This window comes from Myxocyprinus asiaticus, chromosome 2 (assembly GCF_019703515.2).
Source record: "Myxocyprinus asiaticus isolate MX2 ecotype Aquarium Trade chromosome 2, UBuf_Myxa_2, whole genome shotgun sequence".
NCBI lineage: Eukaryota > Metazoa > Chordata > Actinopteri > Cypriniformes > Catostomidae > Myxocyprinus > Myxocyprinus asiaticus.
Genome location: NC_059345.1, coordinates 20,369,071 through 20,393,656, shown reverse-complemented (window position 1 = coordinate 20,393,656; position 24,586 = coordinate 20,369,071). Strand labels below are relative to the sequence as shown.

At 37.9% G+C, this 24,586-nt stretch overlaps 1 protein-coding gene across 6 annotated transcripts in view; it reads left to right on the top strand.

Annotated features, from left to right (window-relative positions):
• LOC127415445 (thyroid receptor-interacting protein 6-like) overlaps nt 1-17,470 on the top strand; it is a 28,917-nt gene extending 11,447 nt beyond the window's left edge. For all 6 annotated transcript variants that reach the window (XM_051654195.1, XM_051654223.1, XM_051654175.1 and 3 more), the window contains 5 exons: nt 1,796-1,886; nt 2,021-2,190; nt 3,395-3,573; nt 13,849-13,969; nt 14,917-17,470. In XM_051654195.1, the coding sequence (XP_051510155.1) occupies nt 1,796-1,886; nt 2,021-2,190; nt 3,395-3,573; nt 13,849-13,969; nt 14,917-15,048 (693 nt within the window). In that variant the 3' untranslated portion in view covers nt 15,049-17,470. The remainder of the gene's footprint in view (nt 1-1,795; nt 1,887-2,020; nt 2,191-3,394; nt 3,574-13,848; nt 13,970-14,916) is intronic.
• Nucleotides 17,471-24,586: the final 7,116 nt, after the last annotated feature.

Sequence of the window (24,586 nt, the reverse complement as noted above, 5' to 3'; positions counted from 1 at the left end):
TGGAGCGACCTGAGCCATATCTAGGAACCAGAATAGGCAGTTCTATGCCGTAAAAATTGTCTTCACTCAAGCCCCTTAAACCTGCTGGTCTTGAACAAGGAACCGCTAATGTCCGGGTGGTTTAATGTCCGCACAGTAATGTTTTGAAAACAACATCTACTCTGTCTCGCAAGTCTGGCTTAAACCAAACTAGACTAAAATACAGTATGTTCTCAAAACAACTTGTATGACTCCTAAGATTCATGTAAAACCCTGATGTGGCATATTTAGGCCACGTCCACACTAATATGTTTTCGTTTGAAAACACATTTATTTCATGTTCGTTTTGGCCTTCCGTCCACACTGACACAGTGTTTTTGTCCAGCGAAAATGAAGCTTTTTGAAAACGCTGTCCCAAGAGGTTACATTTGAAAACGGCATCTTTACATTGTACTGTGGACAGGTAAAACTGAGATATTCGAAAATGATTATGTATTTCTTGTCATGTGGTGCAGTCATGTGATCCATTCAACCCAAAAGCATGTTTTTTTCCCCCCAATCCACTTGAGCGCAAACCACGCTCTTATTGAAAACTTCTGGCAGGCTTATCTTACCATTGGTTGGCATCGGATCCATTCACGATCTTTCTGGAGTCTGAACTAAGCACAGGTGACTGCATGAATGAGATAACCAATGAAAACATTCCTGAAGGTTTAGTCATGACTGTGGAGCGTGGTTTGCGCTCAAGGGAAAAGAAAAGACACAACCCAAAACAATAAAGGTGGCGGCTATATTGTAGCTGTGTTTGTTGTGCCTGCAATCCACTTTGATAACATTAAAGATAAATGTTACTTTATACAACCTTCACATTGCATTCCTTCAAAAGTGATGGAAGGTTTACTTGGAATTTCTGTCCGGTGGCGGAACATGAGGACAATTGTGTTTCAGACTGTACGTGGACATGTGGCCTTGCATCACTTACATTTTTTTCTCCATGCGAAGTAAGTGGAATTAAATGTTTTCAGACGTTTCAGTGTGGACTAGCAACTTTTGGAATACGGTTGAAAATGGCAGTGTGGATGGAGAGCATTTTTTTAATCTGGATTAAAGGGATAGTTCACCCAGACATTTAAATTCTCTCATCTTTTACTCACCTATCCCATGCTATCCCAGATGTGTATGACTTTCTGTCTTCTGCTGAACACAAACGAAGATTTTAGAAGAATATCTCAGCTCTGTAGGTCCATACAATGCAAGTGAATGGTGATCAGGCCTTTGAAGCTCCAAAAAGGAGATGAAGTCAGCATAAACGTCATACACACAACTCCAGTGGTTTAATCCATTTCTTTCTGAAGCGATCCAGTTAGTTTTTGATTGAGAACGGATCAAAGTATATCTCCTTATTCACTATACGTCTTGCCTTTGCAGTCTCTAGGCAAGATCATGATTTCGAGCTTGTTTACACTTCCTAGTGCTTGACGCATGAGCAGTGCGCAAAATAGCGCTAAAGGAAGTGCAAGTTCTCGGCCGAGCACTGGTTGTGGCACAAGCAATGTTTAGGTGGAAATGGGGTGATAGACACTTGGGAGTGGTCTCTTTTGACTTGGGCCAGCAAGCAACCACCCAGAACACCCTTTCAGCTACTTAGCAACACACTAATAAACACTCAGCATCTAGATAGGTTACTGCAAAGCAGTATCCTACACCCTAGCATTGTGGCAGAGAGTTTTGCATGGGCAAGTTTCACTTACACTGTTTTCAGAAGATCTACAAATGATCTAGTTTTCATCTGTATTCTTCCATATTCTGCCATCAGGTGTCAGCACATAGGCCGGAAGAGGAGTTGGATCGGCTCACCAAGAAGTTGGTGTATGACATGAATCATCCCCCTACTGAAGAATATTTTGGTATGTTGCAGTATTTTAAAGCCTCAGTCTTCTGATTCAGAGGTTTTTGCTTTCATAATGTGTAAAAACAGTAATAGAAAACAGCAATACAGTGATCAGAAATGAGATGTCATAATCTTCTCTTTATCTCTCAGGTAGGTGTGCTAGGTGCGGGGATAATGTTCTGGGAGATGGCAGTGGCTGTATTGCAATGGAGCAGGTGTTTCACGTGGAGTGTTTCACCTGTATCACCTGCCACGCCCGACTGAGAGGCCAGCCCTTCTATGCACTAGACAGGAAGAGCTACTGCGAAAGCTGCTACATTGTAAGTCTGCATTGTTATATCCTCTTTACTGTGTACAGTACTGTGCAAACGTTTTAGGCACTTGTGAAAAATGTTACAGAGCGAGGATGTCTTCAAAAATAATGCCATAAATACTTTTAATTTATCAATTAACATCATACAAATTCCAGTAAACATAAAAAAAAAAAAGCTAAATCAATATTCGGTGTGACCACCTTTGCCTTTAAAACAGCACCAGTTCTCCTAGGTACACCTGGACACAGTTTTTCTTGGTTGTTGGCAGATAGGATGTTCCAAGCTTCTTGGAGACCTTACCACAGATCTTCTATCTATTTAGGTTGTCTCAATTACTTCCGTTTCTTCATGTAATCCCAGACTGACTCGATGCTGAGATCCGGGCTCTGTGGGGGCCCATAACATCTGTTGTAGGGCTCCTTGTTGTTCTTCTATTCAATTCTATTTGCAAAGGGAATGTTGAAATCGAAAATTGATGTTTCCTACTGATACACTCAAAGCAGAATATATAAAAGAACCATTTTAAGACAATTGTTTTTGTGAAAAATATCATGCGCTTAAGACTTTTGCACAGTACTGTATCTTTTTGCTGTCTTTCAGAAGTCTGTTATATAATTGTTCTTTCACGCCTTACACCACCATTCTCTTGTAATAGGTCATCGCTCCTGTAGGTGGCATTCTTGCATGCCTTTCTTTTCCACTTTCAAAGCTCTATTTTCCTTTGTGCTCTATACATAGTTGCATGCTTAAAATAATATATATATATATATACTTTGAATTTAGTTTATAAATCCTCAGGAAATGTATCAATTGAATTTTGGTTATATTTTTATAAGAAGATTATTTTTAGATTTATCTAAAGCACAAAAAAACTGAGTGAAAAAGAGAGAAAAGAAAGACAGAAAAGTAGAGGGAGTATGTTATTAGCATTTTTAATTAGTCTGCAGTACAAAGGTTGGTCCTTTTAATTATCACTACATCATAAACTACCATCATATCTAAAACATCCTTTTAAAGGCCTGAGGACAATATATCAAACTTGTTTAATCTTCCTCTTAAAGCAAAAATCTCTTCAGTGATTTTTCAAATATAATGCTTAGTTTCAGTTTTCAATCTTTATACATCAAACTTTATATTTTATTTTCATCTCAGCAGGTGACTTACCTTTTAACTATTCCTTCTGCCATTTGTTCCTCTTCTTTTTTCTCAGAGCACACTTGAGCACTGTTCGAAATGCTCTGAGCCTATCCTAGACCGAATCCTGAGGGCTATGGGAAAGGCCTACCACCCTCGCTGTTTCACATGTGTGGTTTGCGGCTGTTGCCTGGATGGAGTGCCTTTTACTGTTGATGCTGCCTCCCAGATTCACTGTATCAAAGATTTCCACAGGTTCTCACTCACTTACAGTTATGGCCAAAAATATTGGTACCCTTGGTAAATATGAGCAAAGAAGGTTGTGAAAAAAAAATCTACATTGTTTATCCTTTTGATCTTTCATTCAAAAAATTCACAAAATCTAACTTTTAATTGAAGTAAAACAATTGAAAGAGGGGAAATATCTCATTATTAAATATTTTTCTCCAAAACACATTAGCCACAATTATTGGCACCCCGAGAAATTCTTATGAGTAAAATATATCTGAAAGTATATTCCCATTCATATTTAAAAAATGTTAGTGCACCTGGGTGGCTAGGAACATGAAATTGTTCAGCCATGACTTCCTGTTGCACAGGGGTATAAATATGAGGTAACACACAGGCCAAATTCCCTTAATCATCAATCACAGTGGGTGAGACTAAAGAATATAGTTCTGATGTGTGGCAAAAGGTTGTTGAGCTTCAGAAAATGGGAAGTGGCTATAAGAAACTAGCCAAAGAATTGAAAATGCCATTTCCACCATCAGGGCAATAATTAACAAGTTCGAGTCAACTGGAGATCTTAAGAATCGGCCTGGAAAAGGACGTGTATCTATATTGTCTCCACGCACAGTGAGGAGGATGGTTCAAGTGGCCAAAGAATCTCCAAGGATCACAGCTGGAGAATTGCAGAAATTAGTTGGGTCTTGGGGTCAGAAAGTCTAAAAAAATAAATAAATATCAGACATCACCATTGTTGGGGGTAACGCGATAAAAGTAATGTGTGTTACGTAATCAGATTACTTTTTTCGAGTAACGAGTAAAGAAAACGCAATATTTTTAATTTTAGACCATAATTTATAATAAAGTAACACGTTGCTTTTGTACACCTCTACTGTCCCTGTATTGTGAGAAATCAGGAGTAAAAGTGTGAAATTCATGTGTTAATACACACTGCATATAAAAAATCAGTAAACGCATTTAGGCAGAGGGATTATAAGACTAGACTTCCACTGGCCACAACATGATACACGGTGAAATACTCGCTCAATTCACGGACTTATGCAGCTGAACTGCTCCGTGTTACAGCTCTCCTTAACTGGGAGAATGGTATGAGAGAAGACTCTGGCTCCGAGCAACGTTCTACATTGATTGTGTATGCAGAGAAAATGTCTTTCTAAAAATATTCTACATTTTTGTTTAGTAGTTTGATTCATGAAACAAACTGTTTTTATTACATTTTGGTAGCATTAAAAACGATTCCATTCAAGTTGTTTCAACATGAGCCTTTGAAGTTGTGGTGTCTGTATGCACCGTGGATCAACTCAAACAAGTGTGCACTGAGATGACAAGTGAAAAATATTCATTCATTCATCAGACTTATTCCTTGAACATTTTAGACTGGCATTCCACACTGAATTTTATCCTGACCTTTGAAAAACATCTTAAGTTGACTCTGACATTGTCAATGGGCATAGCACATGATGACGTATATGATGCAGGTTCAAGTGTTGGACTTTGCTGCTTTAGGTGAGACAGTGGTTATTCTTCATTATTCATATTGGCTGCCATGTTGATAGAAAAACAAATCATGCATTTTCATGTTATTGATTATTTATTATAAATATGACGAAGACCTGCTTTCGAAATATCTGTATGTTTACTATGTTGTTTTGACATCAGTGTTGTACAGTAGCTAGCATAACCTGTAATGTCTCTTGTATGCAATGCATGGCTTATTTGTATGGAATGCATAGCATAACAGAAGAGAAAGTGGTCGTGAGAAAAAAGTAACACAAAAGTAATGTGATGCTTTACTTTCCATAAAAAAATTACTTTTTTATTAAGTTACTTTTTTAAGGAGTAAAGCAATATTCTAATGTTACTTTTGAAAGTAACATTACCCAACACTGGATATCACCACAAGTTGTTTGGGAGGGTTTCAAGAAAAAAAGCCTCTACTCTCATCCAACAACAAGCTCAAGCATCTTCATTTTGCCAGACACTACTGGAACTTCAAATGTGACTGGGATCTATGGTCAGATGAAACATAAAAATAGCTTTTTGGCAGCAAACACCAGAGATGGGTTTGGCGCACACTGAGATGAAGTACCACCCAATGCCCACGGTTAAACATGGTGCTGGATCTTTAATGTTGTGTGGCTGTTTTTCTGTCAGAGATCCTGGACATCTTGTTTGGATACATAGCATCACGGACTCTAACAAATACCAACAGATAAAAAAATCTAAACCTGGCCGCCTCTGCCAGAAAGCTTACAATGGACCCTGGTTGGATCTTCCAGCAGGACAATGAGCCAAAACGAACATCAGAATCAACACAAAAATGGTTCACTGACCACAAAATCAAGGTTCTGCCATGGCCATCCCAGTTGCCTGACCTGAACCCCATAGAAAATATGTGGGGTGAACTGAAGGGGAGAGTCCACGAACATGGACCTCTTAATTTGAAGTATCTGTAGAGATTCTGTATGGCGGAATGGTCTCATCCCTCGCCAGGTGTTCTCCAACCTCATTAGGCATTATAAGAGAAGACTCAGAGCTGTTATCTTGGCAATGGGAGGTTGCAAAATGCATTGAATAAAAGGGTGCCAATAATTATGGCCAGTGCATTTTGGAGAAAAATATTTCCCGTTTCAATTGTTTTACTTAAATTAAAGGTTTGATTTTTGTGATTTTCTTTTTTAATGAAAGTTCAAAAGGATAAACAATGCAGATTTTTTTCACAGCCTTCTTTGCTCATATTTACCAAGGGTGCCAATATTTTTGGACACAACTGTGTTATCTCTTTATTGTCCCTCTGTGTGCTGTAAACCCTCAATCCTATTTTCTTGTTAAGCAATCAATCAAATATAGACAAGGGAACTGGCATGTTGTTTTGTCCTTCACCGGATCATGCCATGTTTTATGCAAGGTTACCATGGTCATTGAAAACCTGGATATTTTATATATATACACTACCGGTCAAAAGTTTTGAAACTTTTACTCATTCTTTATTATAATTTTTTTTTTTTTTTCACATTTTAGAATAATAGTAAAGTCATTAAAACTATGGAATAACAAATGGAACTATGGGAATTATGTTGTGACTACAAAATCCAAAATAAATCAAAACTGTGTTATATTTGAACATCTTCAAAGTACTCACCCTTTGCTTAGAATTTTCAGAAATGTACTCTTGACATTTTCTCAACCAACTTTTTGAGGTATCACCCTGGGATACTTTTTAAAATGTATTGAAGGAGTTCCCATCTATATGCTGGGCACTTATTGGCTGCTTTTCTATATTATTTGGTCCAAGTCATCAATTTCAAAACTTTTTTTTTCTTTTTTATTACATTTTAGATTTATAATGAAATAAATTAATATGGTGGCACAATTATATTTTTGTCTACAAAACTAATTTCAAACATTTAAGCATATGCCTTCAGATCAAAAGATTTTTAAGATCATGAGAAACATTTCGGTTTCAAAAGTTTTGTTTCAAAACTTTCAAAACTTTTGACCGGTGGTGTATATGGGAATTTTTTAATTGTGATTCCAGGCCTGGAAAATTCATGGGGAATTACTAAAATCTTAAAGTTATGGAAATGATGTGCTGAGTGAATCCAGCCAGGTCTCCTAAGCAACCAAATTGGCCTGGTTGCTAGGGAGGGTAGAGTCACATGGGGTAACCTCCTCGTGGTCGCTATAATGTGGTTAGTTCTCAGTAGGGCGCATGGTGAGTTGAGCGTGGATGGCGTGAAGCCTCCACACGCGCTATGTCTCCGTTGCAACGCACTCAACAATCCACGTGATAAGATGCATGGGTTGGCGTTCTCAGACGCAGAGGCAGCTGGGATTCATCCTCCGCCACCCGGATTGAGGCGAATCACTACGCGACCATGAGGACTTAAAAGCACATTGGGAATTGGGCATTCCAAATTGGGGGAAAATGGGGAAAAATCCCACAAAAAAAAAAGTCATGGAAATGAACTATAATAATGAATTTGCTTGGGAGTCGCATGGCGCCGTAACGGCGAGCTACGCGCACTTTGCTAGTTTTAATACTTTTTGTGTCATAAACCTGTGAGATTCGATACACCCTGATTCTTAACTGTCCTAGGAAGACAATATGTCAAAGAATTCAAAATCCTTGGGCTCTGGAGGCATTAAAAGACACTTGCGTGCTCAAGCTGAAGCCCCCGAGCAGCAAGCCACAAGCCCAGGAGCCGATTTAGCCGGTAAAGTGAAGGAAATTCGGCGAGAATTGATGAAAGTGTCGGCAATGCTGTTGAAGGTAGTTGCTGACTTAGAGGATCTTGCTGTAATACGTTGATCAATCACTGCCATGGAGACTAAATTCACTGAGATGGGGGGGATGTCGAGAAACGGATCGATTATGTGGAGTCATCGGAAAGGGAATTAGCTGCTAATCCGCTAGCGACCAAGGCGTATTTTGAGCACGTCTGGGAGAAGTTGGAAGATTTGGAGAACTATAACCGGCAGAATAATGTCCAAATTGTTGGAATTCTTGAGGACGAAGAGGGTCGGGATATGGTAATTCCTGGACGGGCTCTTTTCGAGTCTGCTCAACATAACAGACTATAAGCTGGAAATCGAGCGAGCTCACAGAGTCCCGGCTCAGAGATCTGTGGAGGGAGACAGGCCCTGATCAATTCTGGCCAAATTTGATCCGATAAAGATCTTATGTTATGCAAGGCCAGGAGTAAAGGAAGGCTTTCTTGGAAGAACCACAGCATTTTCTTTTTCCCAGACTTTGCGAATTCGAGAGAAACGTGATTGTCTTTCATTCCTTGAATCACTCTTACTTCAACAGAAGGTCGCTTTTGCACTGATGTTCCTGGCCAAATTGAGAATAGATGCTAAGGATTGTCACAAAATATTTACATGTCCCCAGCAAGCCATGTCCTTCATAAAGTCAATGGACTGAGTAAATTATTTTGTGGTACTCATGTTGCAGCCAAGTGAGCCTGACTAGCTGAACATTCACTTGACCATCCGAGGAAGCTGAGTGCCTTTTTTGTTTCTTTTTGTGCTGGTTCCACCTAGCGGCTGGAGTTGCTTTGTGGAGGAACGCACTTCGGGACAGTTATGTGGATGAATCTACACGTTCTGTGCGTTTATTCCACCTATTGACTGGAGTTTGTTTTATAGATTATCTTAAATTGTGTAATTCTGTCTCACAAAATTTGTATAGAAACACCGGACTTGATCAATCCGACGGCAAAGTTGTTGCGGGGGCTCTCGTAGGCGTACATGGACTGTTTGAGTTTAGAGGGATGGACACCTGTTGGCGCTGTCGTGCCTAGATTTAATGAGCATGTTTTTCTTTTTTCTGTTTGGTTCGGGGAGAAGTTTGGGGTTTGATTGTTGCACTAATTTTGGAATGTGGCCTTTATAATTTTGTTTTTAACACAATCTATTTTTTCTAATATGTCAAAATGTCAAATGTTAATATGAGTGGATTGTCTCTCTCCACGTGGAATGTGAATGGGTTGGGGCACCCCATAAAAAGAGGAAGGTTATTTATTTTCTTAAATGTAAGAAAGATGATATAGTCTTTCCCCGCAGGAAGCTGAAAAATTTGGGACGATATGAGGTGGACATGTTTTCTTTAATGTTGGCTCAAGTAAGAGTAGGGGAGCCATTACACTGATAAGTAAGCATCACCAATTTAAATGTCTCAAACAGATTAAAGATAAATTTTTGCTAATATTTACGCACCTAACGCTGATGATCAGGGTTTTTTTATAGATCTTGAAGGGATGTTGCAAGCTGCTGGCACCCCTCATGATATAATATTGGGAAGAGACTTTAATCTATTGATGGACTCTGTCCGTGATCATAGTGAAGCAAAAGTGTGTAAGCCCCCTAGAGTATCATTGACGCTTCACAGGATGTGTAAAAAATCTTGGTCTCACAGATATTTGGAGACTTTTGAACCCATCTGGTAGGGACTATAATTTTTTTTTCATCAGTCCATAAAATTTATTCTGGAATAGATTTATATATATATATATATATATATATAAGTCCCTCATTTCATCTGTTGTTGATTGCTCAGTTGGAAACATCTTAGTCTCAGATCACTCCCTGGTGAGTTTAGAGATGTTGCCATATATGGAGAGAAAGAAATCATATAGTGGGTGCTTTAATGTATCCCTTTTGCAAAATCCTGAAATGCAACAAATATTAAAGGCTTTATATGGAGACCAACTGGTCCTCAAAATCCTCTGTGGGCGTGGCTTGGGAGGCACTTAAGGCAGTTCTTAGGGGTCAGATCATACAGTATGCCTCATTCACCAAAAGATCCAAAGCACGAGAACTCGTGGAGTTGGAAGGGAATATTAAAAGTGCCAAGGCAGAGCTGAAGCGCCGAATGTCGTCTGATGGCCTCAGAGAATTGACCCGATTGAAATACAGATATAATATTATTTTGCCATGGAAGGTGGAGTTTTGGCTATTCGGGGCAAGACAGTCATACTTTGACTGGGGGGAAAAATCAGGGAAGATTCTGGCTAGGTATATAAAGCAGAGAGAGTCTTTTTCTACCATTTCCTCATTGAAATCTGCTGGTGGTAAAATATTTACCCTAGCCATTGATTTTAATAATGCTTTTAAAGAATTCTATCTTGATCTCTATAGTTCCACGTCTTCGTCTACTGATGAAGATATTAGAAACTTTGTGGAATCATTAGAACTCCCTAAACTGACGACGGGGCCAAAAAATTCTGTTGATTCTGAGATAACCTTGGAGGAGCTTGGCGAGGTAATTAAGACCTTGCCTATAGGCAAGGCTTCGGGGCCAGATGGCTTTGCCGCTGATCTTATGCTACAGAACTCACTCCACTTTTGTTAGAAATTTATATGGAATCATTAAAGAATGGAAAGCTTCAGCCAACCATGACACAAGCCCGGATCAGTCTGATTCTTAAAAGGACAAAGATCCAAGGTAAGAGTTACCGTCCAATTTCCCTGATCCAGCTAGAGGTAAAAATATCATCAAAACTTCTGACTAACCGATTAAGTAAAGTTATAACATCTCTTATACATATAGATCAGGTGGGGTTTATTCGGGGCCGCAGCTTTTCTGATAACATTAGGCGTTTCATCAATATCATGTGGTCAGTGGCAAATTATCAGACTCCGGTCGCTGCCATATCACTTGACGCCGAAAAGGCATTTGATATGGTAGAATGGGATTATCTTTTTAAGATTTTGGAAATATACGGGTTTGGGAATACTTTTATTGGATGGATTAAGTTACTTTATAGACACCCGGTAGCAGCGATACAACAAAATTGATTAATTTCAGATTATTTTACTCTGGATAGGGGCACCCGGCAGGGTTGTCCTCTTTCCCCGTTATTGTTCTGTCTTGCTCTGGAACCATTAGCAGCCGCGATAAGAAAAGAGGATGATTTTCCAGGGGTGGTGGCGGGAGATGTGGCGCATAAGCTTTTGCTTTACGCAGATGATATTATATTATTCGTCTCTGACCCTACTAGATCTATGCCTTGCCTCCACAGAATTATTAATTCCTTCTCTAAGTTCTCAGGATACAGAGTCAGTTGCTCTAAATCCGAAGCTTTGGCTCTGACAGCATACTGCCCAGCGACGGCTTTTCAGCCGGGTGTCTTCCAGTGGCCCAAACAGGGCATTAAGTACTTTTGGCATTTTATCACTAGCAAATTTGTGTGATAGAGTTAATATTTATCCCTTAATAAAAAGGTTTTCGAGCGATGTGGGCAGGTGGGTTACATTACATTTATCTATGTTTGGGAAGGTTAATGTTATTAAAATGAATTGTATTCCAAAATTCAACTACCTGCTACAATCTCTCCTTGTAGATGTCCCCCTCTCTTATTTCAAGCAATTTGATAGCATAGCGAAGTCCTTCATTTGGAATGGTAAGCGTCCCAGATTACATTTCAATAAGTTACTACATAGGCCGATTGACAAAAATGGACTAGGCCTACCCAAGATTTTGTTTTATTATTATGCATTCAGTTTCAGATATTTGGCTCATTGGTCGCTTCCACCTGAGAGAGCCCCTCCCTGGTTTTGTATTGAACAGGAAGTTCTTGCCCCTCTTTTGCCATTGCAAAGCCTTTCTATCAAACTAATTGGAGAATGTAAATTACAACCTGTTATCTCGCATTTGCACTCGGTATGGACAAAAGTGTCCAGAGTGTTTAATTCGGGCATTTATTTAAATGTTGCCTCACATATGGCTGAACCCCAAATTATGTATTAAGTCCCCTTTCTGCTGGTCAGAGTGAATTGTGAGGGAGGTTAATATGTTCGGTGACCCATATGAGAGTGGAATGTTGAGATCCTTTGAAAATTTGGTTCAGCATTTTGGGATTCCCAGATCTCAGTTTTTTAGGTATTTACAGCTGCGCCACCTGCTCTGTACTATTTTTGGGAGTAGCATACACCCCCCTAAAGTGGCAGATACTCTGGGAGAGGTGATTACTGCTTTTGGAAAAGGTCATGAGGCATCAGTGTATTACTCCCTGTTAATTCAGATTCTGGGGGGTGGAGCATTAACTGCTATCAAGAGATTATGGGAGAAAGATTTAAATTTGGTAGTGGAGGAGGGAGTGTGGGCTAGGATTCTAAAAACATCAAGTCTGTATCTAGAGATGCAAGGGTGCGCCTATGCAATTCAAGATTTTACATAGATTCTATTGGACCTCCTCTACAGTAGTTTGTACAGGCTTGGTCTTAAAGACACACCCACCTGCTGGCAATGCCAATCAGAAGATGGAGACACAACCCATGTTTTTTGGTGGTGTGTTAAGATCCAAGAATTTTGGTTGAAGGTTCAGAGTTTTATGTGTGACATATTGGACACTCAGATGTCATCTTGCTCCAGACTCTGTATTTTGGACAATGGAGCGGTCATCAATATGAGGGATAAACACATAAAAAATTGGGTTCTTACCAGTGTTATGATAGGCAGGCAGCTTATCTTAAGGGGATGGAAGTCGGCTGGAGCGCCCTCATTTTGGGAGTGGTGTGCAGGGGGAGGGTGGCATCTTTCGAGAAGGTGTCATGTAGAAGGCTGGGGATTTGGGATTTGTTTGGTAGGAAATGGAGCAGTTATTTAGCGTTTTTGGGGGGACTCTCGGGGAGGGGCTGTGGAGAAAGAGATATAGTTTTGTTTGTGTATGATTATCATTTTTTGTGTGTGTGTGTGTGTGTATTCTTATGTGTGACCACAGGGGTGTTCTTTGGGGGTCAGGGTGGGGTTGGTGATTGGGAAGGGGTAATAGTGGGGGTTAAATGTTGATTCAATGTATATATGTTGTGTTTTTCTGTTATCTACGAATCAATAAAAAATGTTAATCGGATATAATGAATTTGCTCTAATGTCTCTAGTAAAATATTTCATCTGCAAGAAATAGTTTTTTGTTAGTTCAATCTCTATAAAATAATTTTTTTACAATTTATATCAAGTAATCAGGAATAACTAGAAAAGTCCTGGAAATTCATTGGTCTAAGGGGTGGGAACCCTGTTTATGAATACAAGGCCTCAGCAAATGTCCTACAAATTGCTCCACAGGTTTTTATTTTTAAGTCGTGAATTTTATTATTAATGGAATAGTTCACCCCAAAATGAAAATTCTCATTTACTCATCCTCATGCCATCCCAGATGTGTATGACTTTCTTTCTTCTGCTGAACACAGAGTTTTAGAAGAATATCTCTGCTCTGTAGGTCTATAAAATGGTAAATAAAAAGTGAATAATAGCCAGAAATTTGAAGCTGTAAAAAGCACATAAAAGCAGCATAAATGTTATCCATACAATTACAGTGATTAAATCCATGTCTTCAGAAGCGATATGATAGGTGTGGGTGAGAAACAGATCAATATTTAAGGACTTCTTACTATATATTCTCCTCCCTGCCCAGTAGGTGGCAATATGCATGAAGAATGCAAATTGCCAAAATCAAGTTTTATAGTAAAAAGGACTTAATTATTTATCTGTTTCTCACCCACACCTATCATATCGCTTCTTAAGATATAGATTTAACCACTGTAGTCAAATGAACTATTTTTATGCTGCCTTTATATGCTTTTTGGAACTGTTAAGTTCTAGTCACCGTTCACTTGCATTGTATGGACCTACAGAGCTGAAATATTTTTCTAAAATCTTTGTTTGTGTTCAGCAGAAGAAAGTAATACACATCTGGGATGATGAGGGTAAATGATGGGAGAATTTTCATTTTTTGGGTGAACTAACCCTTTTAACACCTTGTTTGCTTCTGGTCTAAACAGGAAGTTTGCCCCTCGCTGCTCAGTATGTTGTCAGCCCATAATGCCAGAGCCAGGGCAGGAGGAGACGGTGAGGATTGTTGCGCTGGATCGCAGTTTCCATGTTAACTGCTACGTATGTGAGGTAATGTTGACTGCCATCTAGTTTGTATATTTATCAGTGAGTTATTTGAGTAATATTTTACTATGAATCTATTTTTTTTATTATTGTACTTTTAACATTACAAGGCATTACAACTCATAACATTAGACAATATGTCAAAAACAAAATCTAAAGATCTAAAGGGATGTTTAAAGGGATAGTTTACCCAAAAATAAAAATTGTCTCATCATTTACTCACCCTTATCCCAGATGACTGTTGTTCTTCAGCGGAACACAAACAAAGATTTTTAGAAGAATATTTCAGCTCTGTTGGGCCATACAATTCAAGTGAAAGGGTGCCAATATTTTGAAGCTCCAGAAATCACAGATGTCCGCATAAAAATAATGCATATGACTCCAGTGGTTAAATCAATGTGTTCAGATAGGTGTGGGTGAGAAATAGTCAATTTTTACTATAAATTTTCTTCCCCGCTCAGTCGATCTCCACTTTAACTTTCACATTCTTCTTGTGTTTTTGGTGATTCACATTCTTCATGCATACACCCCTTGCTGGGTGGGGAGGAGAATTTCTAGCAAAAATGGACTTAAATATTGATGTTTCTCACACACCCATCATATCACTTCTGAAGATGTGGATTTAACCACTGGAGTCATATGGATTACTTTTATACAGCCTTTATGTGCTTTTTGGAGCTTCAAAAGTTTGGCACCCATTCACTTGCATTGTATGGACCTACAGAGCTGAGATATTCTTCTAAAAATCTTCATATGTGTTCTGGAGAAGTAAGTAAGTCATGCACATCTGGAATGGCACGAGGGCAAGTAAATGATGAGAGAATTTTAATTTTTGGGTGAAATATTCTTTTAACCTATGTTTATACAAAGGTGGTTGATCTGTCGATTCTTAGTGCAATAGACCTAATAAGTACTGATGAAGAACTGTATGTTTAATTTTATTTGGGATGCAGGAGTGTGGTCTTCTCCTCTCTTCAGAGGGTGAGGGTAGAGGCTGCTATCCCCTGGATGGCCACATTTTGTGCAAGAGCTGCAGTGCCCGGCGCATCCAGGACCTCTCTGCCAAAATCTCCACGGACTGCTAATGGCTCCGTCCCGTCTCTTTGCACCCTTTCTCTGCATAATGGTTATTCTTTAGAATGTACCACCATCTAAAAGTTCACCACCTGGTATTTTTTCCATCCTTCAGACAGTTAAACACTAAATACCCATGCTGATCACACAAATAATTTGAAGACCTCCCTCTTGGGGTTACATAGAGCAGTAGCTCTTGTACATAGAGTAGTTTCACTGGTTTTCATAGGGATGAAAAAAGCAAAACAGGTGGTGAATGACATGTGTTGGTGCTTATTGATTGTGTTTTATCGTGTGTGCATGTTTATACAAAACGTGAGTGCTTAACAGGGTTGATTTAAACAGGGCATATTTCTACCTTCTGACAGACACTCACTGCCTTTGAGTCTTTACAACTTCAAAACACCTTCTCATGGATTGATAGGAACATTGTTCCCTCAACCAGGCACTACTCGGCTTTAACACAGACTGTAGTGCCTCACTTCTGCTGGCATTTGTTCACTTCACACTGTCCCCCCTCACAGACTCTCTTTTTCGTTTATTTTGTTCTTTCAGAAACATAAACTTCAAGTTTTTCTTGCTCACTCAGCGGAGAGTCTATACTTAATATTGACTATTTTATCACTTGAAATGTATGATCACGATTGTTGAAGGATATTATCACACTATGCCATTTACTGACTTGATGATATATGTTGATAAGGTGGGAACGTTTAACAATGGCAGCTGTCCGTTTCTTTTTTCCCCTGCTGTTGTCCCTCCAGCCAACATACATGGTGTTAATGTTAAAGATGCTCTTTTACACTGATCTTGGATCAGCTTTTCTCACAATGGCCTGTTTTTAGATGGGAATAGTGGGTCAGTTTGTACCATGACATATTAAATGAAGGAAGTCTCTTGATTAAGATGTTAGTAGTTCTGCCTGTTTTAGATCATGTAAGTTGGAAGCCTGGATTGAGAAGTGCTGCAAAAGGTTTGGCAGCAGAGTGGATCTTTTTTTAAGGGAGTTAGAGAGTAGGGAGAGGAGTTCTAAGTATTGCAGTTGAGATTTACTGCTAATAGGATAGAAGATCGAGAAAAATGTGACTTCTTGTTAGGTTTAGAATGTTTCCAATGACCTCAAGGAACTTAGTTGCAGGATTGTTACTAAATGTTTGTTGAAAATGACTAACAGAAGATTAATGAAAAAGTATAAAGGCTTCAAGAAGGTGTAGTTATGTACTAGAGAAATATCTTGACTTTCACTTTAGATCATTATTCCACATATCTGATCATACTCTTATGCAAACAGATTGCATCTGTGTTACTGACTGTATTTTATTTGTTTTTTTTTAAATCTATACCCCCCAATGCTTTGTATTTGATCAGAATTTTGTGTCAGGATGTGTTTGATTATCTGTTACATGTGCAACATCAAGCATCCATTACTTACTAATGCCATTATACAAATAGGTTTCAAATAAGGTTGTTTGACGAAGAAAATATTTACAGACTAGTCTTTTGCTCCGGCGAATTAGTTACAATTTTCTAGAAACTAAAAGCACAAAATGGTTCAGATGGTTGCATGCTTTATTTATTGATTTCTCTGGAATATTTTATGTGAGATTGCATATTAGTATCCATCGGATTAATTGTTTGCCAAATGTTTTGTTTTTTAAAAAGAGTAAATCACTTTGCCATCATGGGATATCTGACTGTTTGTTTTGACATTTCATGTGTTGTTATTATTTAGTTACATTTTACAATAAGGTTGTATTCATTAACATTAGGTCACGCAATAGTTAACATGAACTAACAATGAACAATGCATTTACGGCCTTTATTAATCTTGATTAATGTTAAATTCTATATATACTAATAGATTTTGACATTAAAAGTATACAGTATATGTTAACATTTGTAAATGCATTATTAACTAACTTTAGCAAACAATGAACTGTAGTATTTAGATAAATTACCATTGACAGACTGTGCTGTAAAAAAATATTTTTATTTTTTGTTTATTGTTGGTTCATGATACCTAATGCACTAACTAATGTTAATTGAAAAGTGTGACCATTATTTTCTCATACTTGTTATTTGCACCCCACCTTGGATTTATTTGTTTTGTTTTTGCCAAATAGCATAATTTCTCCAAACATCTCGTCATTGTAGATGATTAATTGAAAAATGACCCTAGCACTGCACAGTTTAATACACAGCTGATGTACTTTCAAACTGCGAGTACACTTCAGGGCTGGATTTATGAGCAATTCTTTGTGGGTGCATTTATTTTTACTCTGATACTGATCGTTGGAAGAAAATGATGTGCTTCAGAAATTCATTTGTTTTTACTGCCTATGTATTTCATCCAGTGTGTTGACTTCCGAATTGTACTGACTCATGTTCTGATTTATGATCTGATGAACTGTGAAAGAAAACAAATGGAAAAGCTTTTTTGTGTTTTTTGCTGTTTGTATTACATCCAATTGATTACACTTCAGTGCACTTTTCCTGAACACACTTTATTTCAGAAAAGTAGCAAGACATTTCCACTTAAAGTTGATGGAAAAAAAAAAACTAGTCTATATCAACTGTATAATATTTAAAACTTAATAATGTAATCATTACAATCAATCCTTATAATACCCTTTACACAAACATTTTATATTCAGCATACAGTGCGTGACTGTTATATGTTCAAAAATGCAAAAGAGAGTTAATACATAGAGAAATAAATGGGGTCAAGCTCTCTTTGTATTGGAATAGAATTACTGGTGTCTTGCTTATGCTGGTGACTGGTTCCCTATTTGTAATATTATAATTTGTGCAAATTTATAACATTTTTCTCTTTAAAGCAATATTCCAGGTTCAGTCCAAGTTAAGCTCAATCGACAGCATTTGTGGCATATTGTTGATTACCACAAAAAATTATTTTGACTTCTCCCTCACGAAATCGAGTTTAGAGAGTGAGGCACTTACAGTAGAAGTGAGGCCAATTTTTGAAGGGTTTAAATGTGGAAATGTGAAGCTTATAATTTTATAAATGCACTTACATTAATTGTTCTGTTAAAACTTGTGTATTATTTGAGCTGTAAAGTTTTTTAAATTGTCATTTTTATGGGATTAGAGGGTTTATGCCATTTTCATCATGGCAACAAATTTGTACAATTGGATAAAACTTTACACAGAAAACGCTAGTGAGCGAATTTATCACACTAAAATCATGTTAACATGCACATTGTTTACATCTTTAACTATACTTTTGAAACGGTGAGTATCTTACTGTAAACCAGATTTTTTTTTTTTTTTTTTTTTAAAGGAGGGATGAATTGAAATTTATTTTTGTCGCATTCAACATTATGCCACAAATGCTGTTGATTGAGCTCAACTTGCATTGAACCGGAATATTCCATTAACGTGAGCAATCATGGTGAAGAGATATAGAGAAGAAACGCAAGATCACAGATTGGTCAGTAAAATATATATATAGGTATACAACAACAATTAAACAACACTTGCACAAGTATGATGTTGAAAGGGTTTTAGTGTGGAGACTTTTAGAAAGACATTTAGACTCTTCAAGTTACTTGACCAAGTAGAATCAGCAAGGTAACTAACAAGAGGTGAAGGTCTTCCAGTAGAAATTCCGGCAGCCTGCTTTTCTTTCTCTCTGAGACAGGGGAATCTGGCGAACAACTTCATTATGAACATCAAGATCATCCATGCTTGCAAGGGCATCTGTCTCTTGAGGTGCCACAGATTCAAAGAGCTGCTTCAGCAGGAGTAAACGAGAGAGGTCCTGGAGCTGATGAGACAAATGAATGACATTTATTTTATTTCTCAAAAACTTTCAATACTGCAAAAGAAACCACTAATTTAGACACTGATTAGTTCATGCTGGTTGTTTTAAACAACCATACACCTTTTGAAACCATATTGACATCCATGTTATTATTTTCCCCATTTTCAAATCCATTCATATTGAAAATGTTATTTCTCACCTCATTTTCCTTGGGTTCTACTTCTGAACGGAGTAGCTGGAGCAGCATGTTTCCTCTTGGTGCAGAACTGATGCAAGACACCAACAAAGAGACAGCTAGAGTCACCATAACCACCAGTAAATGGGAAAACATCCCTCAGAAATGAAAAGAAGCGCTAGCTTCAAGAAATAAGTTCTTACAAACAAGAGATCATGGTGATTAAAGAGTGACATGCATATATAGGCACCAAAGGTGGGACCTTTTTAAAGAGAACTTATTGGTTGAAATGTATCCACGTATGACGATGGAGGTGATGGTGTTGGTGAGTGGGTGTAAAGATGTTGATCTGCAATGCATGGGGAGGAGCATTCTCAGTAGGAAAGATGTTTGATAAGGTCACACAAAGGTGTTACTTTTGCATTAGAAGTCTTGTATTCTGTATGATTCACAATTATATATCAAAATGGGTAAAAATGGATCATCTAGAGCATAAATGTATGGTGAATATTCTATTGTTAGACAGGCGAAAGGGTTATGAACTTCAGTGGCAAGACACTAATGAACTATGGTGTTAAATTATACTATCATGCTCCAGTAAGACATGTTGTGTCACTTGTGATTTAAAGTGCCGTGTGTTCATGCTCTCGCTATGAGGTCCTCTTTAGACAGAGGACATAATGATGCGAAGTGACTCAAATGTTAATTAGTCTGTTCGGTCATTGTTCCACTCCATCTTCTATCTCCAGTTATATACAGTGGGTGAAATTCAAGTCTGAGACCACATTGAAAATGTGTGGGTTTTTTATTTTTTAATTAAACCAGGAAAAAAACTAAGTTGCAAAATGTAAAACAAAGTTATAAAACAAAGAAATATCTGCACTTTATCAAACCAAATGTAAGCAAATATGAGACATTCACTATATTTACTCAACACAAAAGCCCAGATTTCTTTATTTTCATTGATGCACACAAGATGCTCTTTTGAACATTCTCAAATCATGGGATGCACAAACTTGTGGAGTCCATGCCAGCTCATTGCATGTTGTCATTAAAGCAAATGAATGACATACTAAATAATTGAAAAGAAATTCTGAAAGTTTTCAGTTAAACATTTTTCTCAAATTCTTATTCTGATAATATAGTTTGTAATTAAAAATGCAAAATGAAAGCATTTCAACAAGTGGACAGACTTTTGTATACCACTACAGAGCTGATTGATAACTTCTGAACTCACATGAACCAGGACTTCGAGACTGCAGATTGCAATTACTCAGACTTTGCCATTTCACTGGGTGGCCATTATCATTTACAAAAGAGAGGAGGCATGCTGGGCACGTAAATGAGGCCCATCTCTCTCTCCACTGCAGTTAAATATGCGTGAAATAAAGATTCTCAGATTTAGTCCACTTGCTATTCATGGCAGATAGCTAAACTTATCAAGAACCATCTAATGTAGAGTTATTGGTTTCTGATCCATCCCTCCTAAGATGTTCCAAGTTTGTTGAAATGGGGACACTGCCTTCATTGCATTCTTGAAGAAGTCTCACATACAATCAAAATTACAGTTTTGTGGCTTTTACACTATTGTTATGTTCACACAATCAGTGTTTGGGATTGTAAGGTTTCGCTAGTTGCCACATTCACCATTTATTACAATTGTTTTGTCAGGCTAGGATTGCGGCCCGTAACTCTGCCCCTTCCGCTACACGTAGGACAAGCCGCGATCATTCAGTTCATGTGGTATCCAACACTTTCAGTTGAAGAAGAACAACATCATCCTGGTACTCGTAGTTCACTTCTTTTTGTTGCATTTTCAGTGTGAACACACTTCTCACACTGCTTAAACTAAAGGTTCCCAACCCTGGTCCTGGGATACCCCCAACACTGCCCAATTTGGATGTCTCCCTTATCTAACACAACTGATTCAACACATCAGCTCGTTGGTAGAGCCTCCAGTATTGGGTGTGTCAAAGGGAGACATCCTAAGATAGTAGATGGGAGTAGTCCAGAACCAGCGATTGGAACCACTGACTTAAACTACAAAATGGCGTAGAATAGTGCAGAAGTGTGCGATTTGGGATGTACCTAGTGATTGGATCTATGGTGACACACAGCTCAAACCCCACATGGAGAACACTGGACACGTGTACAGAGCAGTGTGGCTCTTACATTATATGTCGTGACTGACAACAAGTTGACCACACACCACAGGTTTGCTGAAAATATGTTTGAAAGTCCTGAACTTTTAAATCTGTAGCGTAGCTAGAAACTTTTAGTTGGGTGGGCCAAAGAGAAATTATCGATTGCATAAGACCGGTAACCATTTGTATTTATTTATTATTATAATTTTTTACGTTAAGCTAATTGTTTCCAGGGGCGTATTTAGGACATTTAGCTACTTAAGGTTGTCTACTTTTATAATATTAAAAGATCAATTAACAATATTCATGTTGAGTAACATTCAGAATTTTTTTATTTCAATTTATGAGGCCTTGTGGCTGAGAATAGATATTAATTATTATATGGGGATTCGGGGGATTTACCCTAGAAATTGTTGAAAATGTTAACACAAAATAGACATTTTAACCATAGAATGGCCAATTTTGGTAATTTTTTTTCTGAGCATTGGGAATTTGCTGGCAAGTCTTTGGATGAATGAAAATGATGGATGAAAATGACAGAAAAGGGTATTAATGCTATATCTCTGCTATTGTTTACTGTCAATAAAATGACTTTACTTCTCTGATCATATCACTGTGTCGCAACTCTACTCTCATTAAAGAGGGGGAGAGATGACATCGCTTTACGGTAAGAGAAAAAAGGAAACTGGTTCGGGGGTAGAGAACAAATATTTTGAGCTATCTAGCTATCTTGTTTTCCTTATAACAAATAAAATTCATAGCAATACATTTCCGCATATGATATTGGAAATAGCGTCATTAATTTTAAATGCACAACACAAATAAAGAGACTGGAGTTTAAAAATCTTAGTTTTGAGAACATATTTTATCATAAAAAAGATTTTTATTTCAGTGCAGCTTATTTATGCCATCACAAGCTTCTTTTGATGCAACGGATAGAAGTTATAGCAAATAAAATGTATGATAAATTGATACCTCTGACGTTATCGGTTCAAGGCCTGTAAGCTTTTGTCTGTTGCTGGAATGATTGGGTGGGCCTGATGCTGCGTTCCATTCAACTCGGAAAGTTGGATTTTCCAACTTCCTACTACGAAAAGTGCAATGGAATGCCACTTGAAGACAGAATTCCAATTTGAAAAGTCATATGGAAACTTTAAAATCAGATTTCAGATTTCACCGAGATACAGGTGTGTGATGTCACACAAACATGTCAGCACCCAGGAAGATGTACAAAATGAGAGATAACCATTAACTTTTATTAAATAATATTGATAAATGAGTCGAAGTTCCTACATTACATGATATTAAAGCTTGTTTAAAAAACGTTAGCAGAGACAGGTGTTCAAAACATGTTAAATTATACTATCTTTTGATAATCGCACACCTGTAGCATAAGTAAAATTGTTGCAGAATTGTTTATGAATTGGGTTGCTAGGAGACATCTCTGGTGACAGTCAAACACCTTCTAAGCTAACAGGAGTGTTACAGTTTTGTTTCCTTAAACGTCATCTTCTGAGCATCTGGCAATGGAGGTCATTTATGGTCAGAGATCGGAGATATCAAATAGGAATATCCCACATCCGACTTGAATGTAACGCAGCATCAATGCCTAATAGGAGGCACCGGCCCACCCAGGCCCACCCGTTGCTACTGTGATTTAAAGGCTGTCAGTTCAGTTACAGAATGCAGTTGTCACTCACAGTAATAACCAAACTGTTTGTGAATGTAACCATATTTAGCACTCAAAAACAGGACTAAAAACTGAATTCTGCTGCTGCAGGAACGAGGCCTTTTGCAGCATTCCGTCAAATTTTGACTTGATATCTCTGATCTCTGACCATAAATTTCGGTATTTCATTGCCCGATGCTCGAAAGATGACAAATAAACAAACAAAACTGCAATGATCCTGTTAGTTTAGCAGGTATTTGTTTGTCACCAGTGATGTCTCCTTGCAACCAAACTGATAAACGATGCTGCAATGCTAGCATTTGTTGTAAAGGTGTACAGTTAAAAAAAGAATGTATAATTTACCATATTTTGAACACCTGTCTCTGCTTAATGAGTTTTATTATCATGTAATGTAAGAACTTTGACCTTTTGATATATATTATTTATTAAAAGTGCATGTTTATCATTAACTTCGTACATGTCCCTGGGTGACGACATCTCGGCAAAATCAGTTTTCGATTTCTGCAAGAGTTTCAAAGCTGGAAGTCCGACTTCTAGTGACATTCCATTGCACTTTTCCTAATAGGAATTTGGAAATTCCGAATTGAATGGAACACGGCTTTTATGTGTAAGCTTTGCGGCCATCTACTATATGCTAGCATACTGACAAATTTCGAGTTTAGTAGTTAAATATGCATAAATATAATAATAATAATAATAATTTGCTTCTGGGAAAACGGACCAAAAATATTGATGATGCATCTTGCTCTCCAAAGATTTTTGTCCAATCAAATGCCCTCTAGATAGAGAATGTCCTTCCTCCTAAAAGCTAGCAAGTAGCAAATCATGTTTCACATCTGTAAATAAACAAATGCCTATTGGCTAGTTTGTTTTAATTTTCTTTTTTAAATGTATCCCCTTTTCTCCCAATTTGGAATGCCCAATTCCCATTACTTAGTAGGTCCTCGTGGTGGCGCGGTTACTCACCTTAATCCGGGTGGCAGAGGACAAGTCTCAGTTGCCTCCACTTCTGAGACCGTCAATTCACACATCTTATTATGTGTCTCATTGTGCATGACACCATGGAGACTCAGCAAATGGAGGCTCATTCTACTCTCCGCAATCCACGCACAACTTACCACGCGCCCCATTGAGAGTGAGAACCACTAATCACGACCTTGAGGAGGTTACCCCATGTAACCCTACCCTCCATAGCAACTGGGCCAATTTGGTTGCTTAGGAGACCTGGCTGGAGTCACTCAGCACACCTTAGATTCAAACTGCGCGACTCCAGGGGTGGTAGTCAGCGTCAATACTCGCTGAGCTACACAGGCCCCTGCCTATTGGCTATTGTAGGAGAAAAAAAAGGGTTGAGCCCTTCAATATGTTTTGCCCCAATTTTTTTTTAATTTTTTTTTATAGTAAACACGTAAACAAGGGAAAAACTGCACTTGTTAAGCAATTTCATGGGGTCTTTAATATTGGAAAAACAAAAAGAGTACTCACTGAAATATTGATTACTTCGCATCGTGGCCACTTTATAGGGATGGGTGGATCGATCCTAAAGTATCGATACTTCCGATACTGATATTGTATCAAAAATATCGATCCTTACACAAAAATATCGATTCTAAATGTTTTTTTAATTTTTTTTTATTTTATTTACTAGTTATATTATTATTTGTATACCATGAACAATAATCATAAGCTTCAAAGTGAAATAAAAAGGATTAGGCTATATTAGCAAATACTTGTGCAGGATGGGAACTATTTCTTC